This window comes from Rhipicephalus sanguineus, chromosome 6, assembly GCF_013339695.2.
Source record: "Rhipicephalus sanguineus isolate Rsan-2018 chromosome 6, BIME_Rsan_1.4, whole genome shotgun sequence".
In the NCBI taxonomy this organism is placed as follows: domain Eukaryota; kingdom Metazoa; phylum Arthropoda; class Arachnida; order Ixodida; family Ixodidae; genus Rhipicephalus; species Rhipicephalus sanguineus.
In genome coordinates, this window is record NC_051181.1 from 69127183 (window position 1) to 69139530 (window position 12348).

Genomic DNA, 12348 nt, shown 5'->3' on the forward strand with positions numbered 1-12348 from the left:
TTTATTGGCCCGCTTCCATTTGTCATCCATCGAGGAAAGCTGCAATGCGCGTGCACGTTAACGAGCTCTTTATTTCTGATACGCACTCCTACGTAATCCAGCTGAACCCCTAATGCAGGCCACTCAAAAGCAGGGTATTGTGAAACTACCAGACAGTGGAAAACAAAGAAAAATGGGCAGGAAGAGCAATAACCTCAATTAGGATTAGAAAAGAAAAATTACGAAGCATGAATGCACAGCCGTCCGCAGCAGTCAGGGTTTATCGTTTAATTAACATGCGCTTGTTCCGCTGACTGTGCTCAGACACGCTCTTGAAGCCCTGATTGCGCTAGCTGGCATGGCGTTTGTGTGTATGGCACTGCGACTAAAAAATCGTGGCTCAAGTAACTGTTGGACGTAACTCGAAACTCGACTACCTGTTCTTTTTTTTCACAAGTGCTTCATTTTTGAAGACACGACGAACAGTGCGGCCGGTGAAGCTCACGTTATATGTATGTGGACCTCGCGGCGGATTATAGAAATATTTATGAAAAGGCAGTCGAAAAGAAATAGCTCAGAGTGCCGCGATGAACTCGTAAGTTAGAAGAGCGGTGCTTCTTTCTAGCATTTTTTTTTTTGCTGTGAAGAAGGACAAAAAAAGTGAAAAGAAGTTTAATTTAGGTGTGTGGCACAATACCCACGGCATAATCTCCAATAATGAGGCATTAATAAAGATAACTGAAGTATTTTGACGTTAAAAAGGACCAATTCTGACAGCGAAGCTGTTCCCGCTCGGCGTAATGTCGTGACCCAGAAATTATAATAAATTATAGGTAAATTAATTATACGAAAATAATTAAAATTATACGAAAGGGTATGTGCCACAGAAATTAGGCAAATTGCGCCGATTTGTCTGGCGTATAGCAAGGGGGTGAGAGGAAGAACAAGAAAGAGTATGCGAAATAAAGAAAGAGGTGGAAAGAATATTAAGATACTTGTGGCGCAACTGAGAGAAACAAGAAAACAAGCCGCACGAAGCACAATGGAACATCATGTGTGAACCCACACCATTCTTAATTGATAATATATGCTCCTTAAGGTAATAATTAACACAGCGGCCTGTTTGGCCTATGTACCACTTGCCAGAGCTCAACGAAATTTCATAAACAATGCCCAGCATACAACTCAGAAATTGCCTAGAGTGCTTCTTTTCGCATGAAAGCTTGCCTTTTTGAGAAGAAATGCGCGCACAAATCTTCGAGAGCTTGTTGGGCGCCGAGAAACTCGTGCGATGGGGAGAAGCAGGGAAACGTTAGCACGCAAAGTACTTGAGGCATATCACATACAGAAGAAGGGGGATGAATGCGTCAGTGTCACTTCGATCTCCTTGTACAAGAATGAATGCTTATTTTTAGATAGCGCTGCGCGACGGCTTTTTTATTGTGTTATGTGATAGTCACTTTCGCTGCGCCCTCTCTTTGTGCGCATATCTGGAATCATATATATTTGGGTGTTGTGCGGAAGATAATCTAGTTGAAATTCTGGCGTCCTATCCTGTCTTCTCTTGTTTCCTTGCTTGTCTCAGTTGCGCCAGAAATATTTTATTAGCCTATTCATTAACTCGTCAACGTTAAACTCAGCTAAAGGCGGTAAGAAACGAGAAAGAGAGAAGATGTTGGCACAAAAAAAAATCCTCACAACGCGGCGGGATTCGAAACCGCGTACCCACGATCGGAAGGCAAGCGTCTTAAGTACTCGGCTATCCAGGCACCCTGACTGAAAATAGCATAGCCTTGTATAGCATCGCATAGCAAGGGGGTAGGAAAAAGAGGTGAGAGTGAGGAGGAGGAGAGGAGAAGGGGAGAGAGTAAAGGATGCCATATAAAGATTAGAAAGAAAGTCATAGAGATAAAGAAATGCAGAAAGAGAAACAGAGAACCAAAGAAAGAGAAAGAAACAGAGAGAGAAAAAAATTGAAAGAAAAAGGAAGCAAGTGTCAATCATATAGAGATTAACACAATAAAAAAAACAAAGAGAAGGAAAGATAGAACGGATAAAGAAACTAAAAGAAATCAAAAGAAAGAGAGAGAAATGAATAGAAGAAGCATAGTAAAAAAAATACGGGAAGTTTGCACTAAGTCACAGAAAGCTTGGCACTGCGAAGATGGTCGATCCTCAAGCAAAACCTAGTTACAACGTAGCAAAACCTCGCAAGAACCACCTACAACTTAGCAGCAATGGATGTTAGCCTAAAGACTTTAGAATCGACCAGGTCAGCTCTACCAAGCTTTGTGCCACTTCGTGCAAACTCCAGGGATTTTTTTAGCAGCTACGCAAGCAACCTGCACAAGTTTTTCTTTTCATCAGCGATAGAAAATTTTCACAAAAGCGTCATGATAATCAGACTCCCGCAGTCTCCGAATACGTACTCTGTGTCGAGGCGGAAATATATTGACGCAGCTAAAGCTACAGTGACACTATTTTTTAGCAACTCTATACTTTTTAATCTTCAAATTTAGGGCAGTTGATTGTAGGCTGTCACAATTTATGACAGAAGCTGTAGGTTGTCAGCATTTATGACATACAAAAGTATTCATCATCGAATTTCAATGGCGATACGGAAACTGGGAGTGCCGGGCGTACGGGTAACGCGGCCCATCGGTTACGTCCCACCGAAACCTCTCGTGACGAAGATTCAACAAACGTTGAATGAAGGCGCATCGTGGCAGTGTCTTGTCGCGAAAATTGCCTGAAGACAGGGCCATTTCCTAAATTTATGGTCACGACTGCCCCACTTTGACATTGAGAATGTGTACAATCTGCGACAAGATGAGTGTACTTAAAGAAAACAATGATGAATCCAAGGTAGTAAACTTCTTTCTCCATGGAAAACACCACCTATTATAGTGTCAAGACGCACACTTTGCTTCGGGATGTTGAACTGGGTGAATCTTTTGCGTGTCTTTCAACTACCACTAATCAGCGGAAATAATAGAAGTGCTTCTCTATAACGTCGTGTATGCATATATTTGTCATTTCGGTCAGTGTGCGGACTCCTGGAGCAAGGTGTTCTGGCAGTACTGGGACCACTGGAACCCGAAACATCTTCGCTGGTACGCACCGCTTGCTTCAGGCACCGGATTGCACACTTCTACTCCCACCGTGACGAAGATAAGCAATCGCGAATCGCTCCCGACTCGGTATCCATCACGCTTTCGCCTTCGCCCGTGGAGCTCAGCAAGGCTCTTCAGGATCTTGTTGAAGCACAACGATGGAACCACTTCACCATAATCTACGAGAGGCCAGAAGGTGAAGTGCACTACTAATTCTTTTTCTTCCAGTGCACCTACAAAGCCACTGAAAACGTGGCCATAGCACAATAAAGTACAAATAATGGAACAACAGTAGAACAATGTGGACATTGCAATAATGCCCATGTGGCCGTGTAGGGTAATTTCAAATAAATAAATAAATTGTCATAAGAAAATCGGGCGACACACAAGAATGTTATAATGCTAATCTTACATCAATAAATGCTATGCATGAAAAATGTAAACATCAGTATGAAATATCTAAGATATTTTAAGCATACACTTTTACACGCAGGACAACACGCTGAGTATGGGATTAATTAATTAATTAATATCTGGGGTTCAACGCCCCAAAACCACGATATGATTATGAGAGACGCCGTAGTCGAGGGCTCCGGAAATTTAGACCACCTGCGGTTCTTTAACGTGCACCTAAATCTAAGTACACGGGCCTCAGACATTTTCGCCTCCATCGAAAATGCAGCCGCCGTGACCGGGATTCGATCCCGCGACCTTCGGGTCAGCAGTCGAGCGCCATAACCACTAGACCACCGTGGCGGGGCACGCTGATTATGGGAGGGCTATTGAAGATACATAATGAAAAAATTTGACAGATCCCACTCAATGTGGGAGACGATGTCATGCAAAGCAGCAGGCGAGCAGTGCCTTATACAGAATTTTTTTATTGCTTTCAGTAAGCCATTGCCATTTGGACCGACTTCTTTGTGCACTTTTAGCAGTTACGAGTATATCATGGGCAAGGCCGTTGCGAGGAATCTTTTTCGGGGCGGCGGGTAGGGAAGCACATGCTGAATACCTTGCTATTTGAGGATAGCACCTATCTTGAGGCAAGTACCCATAAGGGGAGGCAGCTATTCAGAAGACTCACTGTCTTCTCAACGTATCGTATTGACTTCCTTCTCCCCCCCCCCCCCCCCATAAAAAAACAACGTTCTGCACTTCACGTGGTGTCGCACTCGACACCACGACGAAGCGGCGATTTTACCTGTATGCCATCTGACGACATCATGGTAATGTCAAATTATAACCAGTTCTGACGTCATGATGAAGTCATGTGACACGGAGGTCAAGTGACTTTTTGTACGCCGGTGGGCACGCATTTATTCCCATGAGCATCATGTGAATTTTGACCGGCTTTTATTATTAGTCTTTTTTCACCAATCGAGATGCCGCTTCCGATTAAAAGGTCTCGCGAAGTATCGCCATGTCTCGTCAAATCTCGCAAATACTCTTGAAGCCTGAGGCATATAGGCTTTTGCCTCAAAAACGAATACAAGCTTTCATTCAGTGTCATGGAGCGAAATGGGCGGTTCAATGTTGGTACAATTTGTTACTATAAGATTCAGGGCCTGTGATACTTGGTAGGTGAATGTATTTACCGACAGAACTTATGAGCACTAAAGTATTTAAGGCCATCTTGAATCTGAGGAGATTATGCATAATTTGTGTTGGGAGCAACACTATTCGGCAAAATAACGTCGAGCAGAAAGCCTAATATTACAGAAATAATATGGAAACGGAACCAGAAGCACAGATAACACTAGAAAAAGCATGAATGAATGAATGAACGAATGAATCAATCAATCAATCAATCAATCAATCAATCAATCAATCAATCAATCAATCAATCAATCAATCAATCAATGAAACATTTATTTCATTGAAGGGGGAGCTCTAGGCCGCAACTGGAAATTAGGTGGAAAAAGGAGCGGGGATACGGGGTTGTTCGGTGGATAAGGTCTGCCTACAATGCTGTTTTTGTGTGGGGAATCCAAGATAGAGTCATCAGGTAAAATATCGTAGGGAAGCGGGTTATACTTGACCACTTGCACCACGTTTTCAGCCAAGTTTCATTGAAAATGCGCTCGTTTCGACATTGCGTCTCTATTTAAGTGTGCCACCATGCTCGCTATTAAACCGCCTGATGCCCGTGGTTTATGAAATAAGGAAGCTAGCAGGCATAGTATACGGCCAGGCTACCGCAAGGCATTCATAATGGTACTGGGCGCAAACACAAGACGAGGCTCAAATGAGCAATGACGCATACGCCCCTCAAGACAGCAATAATTGGTGGTCCTTTGGGACGGCCTTAGTCTAGACGCGAACAGAATAGGTAGTTGGTCGTGACAGTTTTCATATATTTTTGCGTACTTCGCTATACACGGCCATAGTTTCTTCCTTTGTATCCCAGCTCTGCTAGGACTACGTGGGCTCCTCAACCTGCGATCGTCGTCTGACGGCAAGCCGGTGCCGGTGTCCCTTCGAATGCTGCCAGCAAACGAAGACCCAAGACCATTGCTAAGGGAAACTGCCAACTCTGGAGACAGCAACGTTGTCCTCGACCTTGCCGCCGAGAGACTTGCCGAGGTTCTAGGAGTGGTAAGGGCAGTCATGCTGTGGAACACACCTGACTTGGAAGACATGGTTCACGGTTCACTTTCCGGCACCTTAACTACTTAAGGCTGAACGCTTGAGTATGTGTTGCCCCTTCTGTATACGTGATATATGACTCAACTAAGTAATATCCGCATTGGAACGAGCCATGTATGAGAACTTTGTAATGTTAAGCAAAATATGGTGTATAATTATTATTTCCTTGGCTTATCTGGTACGTCTAGAAAGACACGTTGAAATCACTGGTCATTACCTATGCACCGTGGTGGAATATTATTTTCTGCTTTGAGGAGGGGGGGGCAATTCAAAGTATAAGGTAGTTTAAAAATGCAAGAGAAGCTTCATGAAAATAACATAGATAAGGTGAACTTGTGCCCTGCGAGGCAATAAACGCTGAACGCACAGTGATAGTGGCGAGCGGAGTTGCTGGTCCTCCAGATCTAATGCACCACTCCAGCAGTTGGCTATGCTTATGTAAGTTGCAGTAGCATCTGGCCTAATAGACGCCACCTTGAGTGTGGTCCATAATTTATTACCCTACTATTCGTCTCAGACATAAACTTTAATCAGCGTCGACAAAAAAATATTTTAAAGGTTCTGCAACGTCATGGTGTGCCTTGCGCTAACCAGTCTCACGTGTAAGAGTTTTAATAAAACCGAATAATTATTGAAATGAAAAGCTATACGCTCTAAATACGGTCGTATACCCTTACGTGACGCATAAATCTGTCACTTTTGCATGCCGTGCCTTATGACGAGCATGCAAACAGTAATGTTTTAATGTTCATTCACGGCGTAACACAATGTCGATGTTGTAGCTGTTTGCAGTGTTGTTGAATTGGTTCCTGTTAGGCTGGCGTGTTTCTACGCTGCAACACATGTGTGGACGCTAGAGTGACAACATATTTGAAATTAACAATCACATCAATAAATAAATAAAACATTATGCGATGTTTCTAGCCACAGTAACTACCACTAGCAAGGAACGAATTCCACTGTTACAGTAGCGGTATTTCCTCCAATATACTGTACTACAGGTACTGAAGAGCAGCTTAACATTACAAAGGAACTTCACCGAAGTGGAGATATAGTAACAAATGCAGGAATATCAAACACCATCACAGCGCTTACTTAAAAAATAGTTGTCACATATTCTTCAAATTAGATGCTGGTTTCCTGCTGATATTGTCAAATTATGTGGAGGCTGATGTGTTGTTGGTATCATCCATTATACTTTACAATTTCTTTCTACTGAAGAAACTCTTATAAGATACTTATGTGAGAAGGCGTTCATTAGTGCCCTGCGTAAATTAATCAAACACAAATGAAGTCATAAGATGCACGTGCCATGCTTTTGGAGTCAGTATTATCCTTAAATTTCACTTATCGAAAACAAGTGCAGCATTGTGACTTCGTGCGTGCGTTTATATGTACCAACGCCGCGATCTTCATTTCTGCGTGATCGCATTTCATTATTTCTTGATGACAGCAGAATACGCAAAACGTTGCTTGTTTTCTTAAAGCTGTTAATTTCATTTTCAGGCGCAGAAAGTAGGACTTATAACCGAGTACCACAGCTACATTGTGACGACACTGGTGAGTTGTGAGCCGTTTTTCTTCAAATAATTTCAAGACATGTATGTACGCCACATAGATAGATTTCGTGAAATAGATTTTGTGAAACAATGCTGTCGCTCATCATTTCAAGTTCATTTACTAAAATATTGCAGTGCCTGAACGAGCATACGCTTCAAACCTGATAGCAATAAGCTGGACGTTTTTAAATGCGAAGCATTTCTTAGCGAACTTCTGCGACTTTGAGCCTATCTATCTATCTATCTATCTATCTATCTATCTATCTATCTATCTATCTATCTATCTATCTATCTATCTATCTATCTATCTATCTATCTATCTATCTATCTATCTATCTATCTATCTATCTATCTATCTATCTATCTATCTATCTATCTATCTATCTATGACTGTGCTCTCCTGGCCGCTTGGTTAATCGAATGTACACCAAAATTGGTATGGCGTAACATGAGTGTATGACGAACATAAATGACAAGTCATAACATGAAAATCGTGACACGAGTGTCATGTACAGCACGATTTACATGCTACGCTCATGGTGCGCTGGCGGCCATTTCGCTAGCTTGATACACACCGAAATTAGTATATTGCGACGTGACTGTGTTACGAACATAAATGACACGAGTTAACATGAAAATCATGACACGCATGTCATGTGCAGCATATTGACGTGAACAGCGCGTGTAATACACAAGGACGAAGAAACGACGAGGACTAGCGCTGACTTCCAACTGAAATTTATTAACACAAACATGGAAAACGAGAACAAGTAGGAAGTAAGAACAGTTGGAAGTCAGTGCTAGTCCTCGTCGTTTCTTCGTCCTTGTGTATTACACGCGCTGTTCACGTCAATATGGAATACCAACTAGCCCGGTCACACACCTTGCATGTGCAGCATGACTTACGTTCACCACTCATGGTGTGCTGGCGGCCGTTTCGCTAGCTTTATATACACCAAAATTGGTATCTTGCGACGTGACTGTGTAAGGAAGATAAATAACACGAGATAACATGATAATCATGACATGTATGTCATGTACAGCATGACTTACGTTCCACGCTCATGGGGCGCTGGCGGCCGTTTCGCTACCTTGATATGCACCAAAATTTGTATCGCGCGACGTCACTGTGTGATGAACACAAATAGAAGGTGGTAACACGAAAATCATGACATGCATGTCTTGCACAGCATGACTTGCATGTCATGGTCATGGCGCGCTGGCGGCCGTTTCGCTAGCTTGATCTACCCCGAAATTGGTATCTCGTGACGTGACTGTGAGACGAACATAAATAACAGGTGGTAACACGAAAATCATGACACGCTTGTCATGTAGGGTATGATTTAAATGACACTTTAGTTGACAGCTCATGGTGCACTCCCGGCCATTTTGTTTACTGGATATATACCTAAATTGGTATGGCATGACAAGAGGTCGTGACGAACATGAATGGCAGGTCACGCATCGTATATATGTAGCAGAATATATGTTTCATTAGCATGGCATATACCAGATTATACACGCATGCATGTATGACAATCTCGCGATATATAGCGAACTAGATGTCACGACATGAATGACTTCATAAGCCTCAATGGCAAACAAGACGATGTATGCAGCTCTTTGCTGGCTGCTTTACATTACCTCGATTCCCACACTGCGTGGGATCTGCCGATACTTTTTCTGTGACATTTCCTTTTCGTATCTGCCCGAAACCTCTAACGACGATTTTTCAGCAGATATGGACCTATTGGCCTCGAGGCCCACCACTGGAAACGCCGGCGCCACCGTCGGCGTGACGTGCTTGGCAGGATCACGTGGTCTCAGCGGCCGCGTCGGCTGCTTGTGGCGCACTGCCGCGTGCTTTGAAAACGAGTTTCAAGTCCCACATGCGCTGCGGTCTGTTCAAATTCGGAAGTTTCCTCGCATTTTCTACTCAACTGAAACCATTGTAATAGAGTGGCTGCCTCCGAAGGCGACGAACATGGGGCTCTACCGCTCGGTGCCGCAGTGCCGCGTTTACGCAACCGAGCCCAGTGTCAGCCTGCACCGGTAACCGCGGGACAAGAAACAGCGTGAAGCATGGGTTGTAAAACTAAGAACCGGCATGTAGCCATCCGCTACGAGTCTTGTGTGCAACAAGCACTTCCGCGACGACGACTTTTGTTACTGCGTGGGGCCTGCGATTTTCGGTGAGTAGCAGACAGCGCGCACTGAGACGATGGCTCGCGCGCGCTTCCCGCCGGCAAATGATGCTTATCCGCCACAGGATGGTAAAAGCGCTACCTTTTACCACGTGCGATGCCATCTCAGAACCCTCCAATGCGACCTCTTGATCGTCGGCCCCGTGCTCAGCGTCCACAAAATCGGCTGCAGATGCGCAAGTCATTGTTTAGATATGTTGAATTAAAAAACGCACAGGGTCCCTTATGCATTCGTTAAAGATGACTAGAAGGCGAAAGCCATCTTCTTATCTTGTCAGTAGTTGTACTGATTCTCCCGCGGCCCCCTCCAAAAGCGTTCTGCGCCTAACGCGGTTTTGCACGGCCTCCGTGACCGATCACGGAGGCAATGCAAAGCGACCATGACGTGTGAATACGTCATCATGTGACGTCACATTATGTGACGTCATAATGCCGCTACATATTTTGGCAATCTGTGACGTCATGATGACGTCATGTGGTGACACCATCACGTGACGATTATTTTTTGCATCACTCGTGTTGACGCCGCCGACGCGGGACGCCGACGGGCAACCTTCCCATTTGATGAGGCATGCATTGCTTCATAAGCTACATAAATTTTGCATTGCCTCCGTGATCGGCCCACCGGCCAACCACCCCAGGTATTTTCTTGGAGCCTCATTTATTTACGTGTGAAAGCCACCCTGTTGGCGTTAGACACGACACTGCTGCCAAAATTGCTCGGGTACACGCCAAATAATTACTATCCTGTTTTGCGGCTGCTGGTTGCTGAAATACCTTCTATTTTATTCACCGCTATTTCAGGTTCATGTGGGTCCTAGTTTGCAGAACAAGTCCGGCAAAGGTTACTGTATTTTCTTTCTTTTCCTAGGCGTCGCATGCTACTACATGCTCGATCTCGTAGACTACTTCTCCTTCCACCAGCAACCTCGAATTGGTGAAGCTTTGGTCTATGAATTTGTTGATGACAGAGAGCGGCAAGTTCACTGGAATGCAAACGGAACGATAATTAAGGAGCAATAAAAAAAGTCGTGTCATTTGCTCACGTTTTGTGTGAGCACCAAACGAAACTAATGCGCTGAATAAAGAAACAGAAGCAGCGGCATTTGTCCGCTGAGAAGACCGATCAATATGCAGTGCGAAACAACTTGTCAAATGACATTGAAACGTACCCGAATTTAGACCGAAAAAGAAAAAAAAAACTGAATCGTCGGGACGGCAGATCACAAAGTTGTCATGCGCACCGAAGCCGCAGTTGTAAGGAAATTGTTTTTGAACTGCTCTGATAGCGCCCGCGCAACATAGTTGTTTGTTTACTCACAAATTCTCATGTTTTGCGGCCTAAAGTTCACAGCGCGGTGCCAAGACGCGCTCGTAGCAAAAGCGAAACCATCAGTACGAACATACATGCAGACGCTCATACATGCAGAGGCACCGTCAGTCGTCGCGAACCCGTGCGATCGCTCGCTTTGGGCTTCTTTCTGTTATGCTCCGTTTGGTTATACAGGCAGTCTGCTCTAACGAGATATTTCACAGTTTGCACTCAGAGAGTGACTGACTACCTTTCACGCAATGAGCCGGTTCAGGGGTCTCCAACGCGGTGACAGAGTGACGCGGGTGCTCGGTTTTCTGCAAAGAGACAGCGACTGTAGACAATCTTGTGCTTTCAGTTCGTCGAAAATGATTATTTTGACAGCAAAGAACACAGTTCATTTCGAAAGTACTTACAGAAATGCCCTGGAGGGCTTCCGCGAGGTGTTTTTGTAGAGCGCCGAGAGCAAAACCTATGGGGAGCGCGCCGGCGGTATCCTGCCTAGCACGCAATCGAGGCGCGTCCGACAGAGGGCGACTCCGTAACTCCTCGAGGCCAATAGCCACAAGAAGTCAGAACAATCGTCAACCGTTAAATTTCTTTCTTCGTGTTGTATTTATGTGCTAGTGGAATTTCAATCTTTGCAATGTGTTGGCCAAATAAGGAATGACCCCATACGTGCATTAGAGGCCAAGGCGAAACAACCGGAGCTATCAAAAACAAACAAGAACTCGCAGTGGCAGATCTTTATTTTGTCTATTGAATTGTATTGTGTAAAAGAACAAGCCTGTGCTTTCATGGTACTTCAAATACATGCATTTCATCCTCATCGACAATGCGTGCATGTTTTGATTCAATGTTTCTTCAAAGCAGGATATGCATACCCTGGACCTCACGCACTTCCACAATTCGGGCACCAACCTGACTGGCTTCGAACTGCTGAACAGGGAGTTGTGGGAGCAAGACATCGGTGCGGTACGTGAGGCGTACGCTCACAAAGGGCTTTACCCCATTTTCCTAGGCCATAGATCGTCCAGGAACCCTGTCCGGGTGAGTGGACCACCATTGGCTCGAGCATATTTTAGCTTACAGAGGTTGCAGCTTGTCAAATGCCGCTATACGCAGGCTCATATCCGAATTACACATTTGTAAGTAGGTGTCTGTGAATGACGGAACATAATGATTTAAAGACGATAACGTGCACGTGCCCCTTAAAGGGGCCCTGCAACAGTTTTCCAAGTAGTCATGGAAGGGCTTCAAGAAAGGAGTTTATTGCCTCATGAATCAATCGCCACAAAAATGTATAGAATCCGTCCTGTACGAGCGGAGTTACAAAATTTTGTCGCTCTCTTTAATTGCTTTCTCTCTTCTCTCGACGAAAGCGCTCGAAGCTAAGCAGGGAGGATGGCACGGGAGAAGAAGGTACGTCACGCGCGTCTCGTGACCTTGAGCACTTTTTTGTTCTCGCGCACGCGCCGACAAGTGGAGGCCTCCCGCTACGGCCGCAGTTACAACCGAGCGCGCCATGTTCA

The 12348-nt window shown here is 44.6% G+C and overlaps 1 protein-coding gene across 3 annotated transcripts in view; it reads left to right on the forward strand.

Annotated features, from left to right (window-relative positions):
* Positions 1-12348, forward strand: part of LOC119395873 (glutamate receptor ionotropic, kainate 2) — a 204913-nt gene that overhangs the window by 92025 nt on the left and 100540 nt on the right. For 2 of the 3 annotated variants that reach the window (XM_037662879.2, XM_037662878.2), the window contains exons 4-7: positions 3025-3288; positions 5503-5690; positions 7248-7301; positions 11687-11866. In XM_037662879.2, coding sequence (XP_037518807.1) covers positions 3025-3288; positions 5503-5690; positions 7248-7301; positions 11687-11866 — 686 coding nt within the window. The remainder of the gene's footprint in view (positions 1-3024; positions 3289-5502; positions 5691-7247; positions 7302-11686; positions 11867-12348) is intronic. The other variant, XM_049416801.1, reaches the window with a different exon arrangement.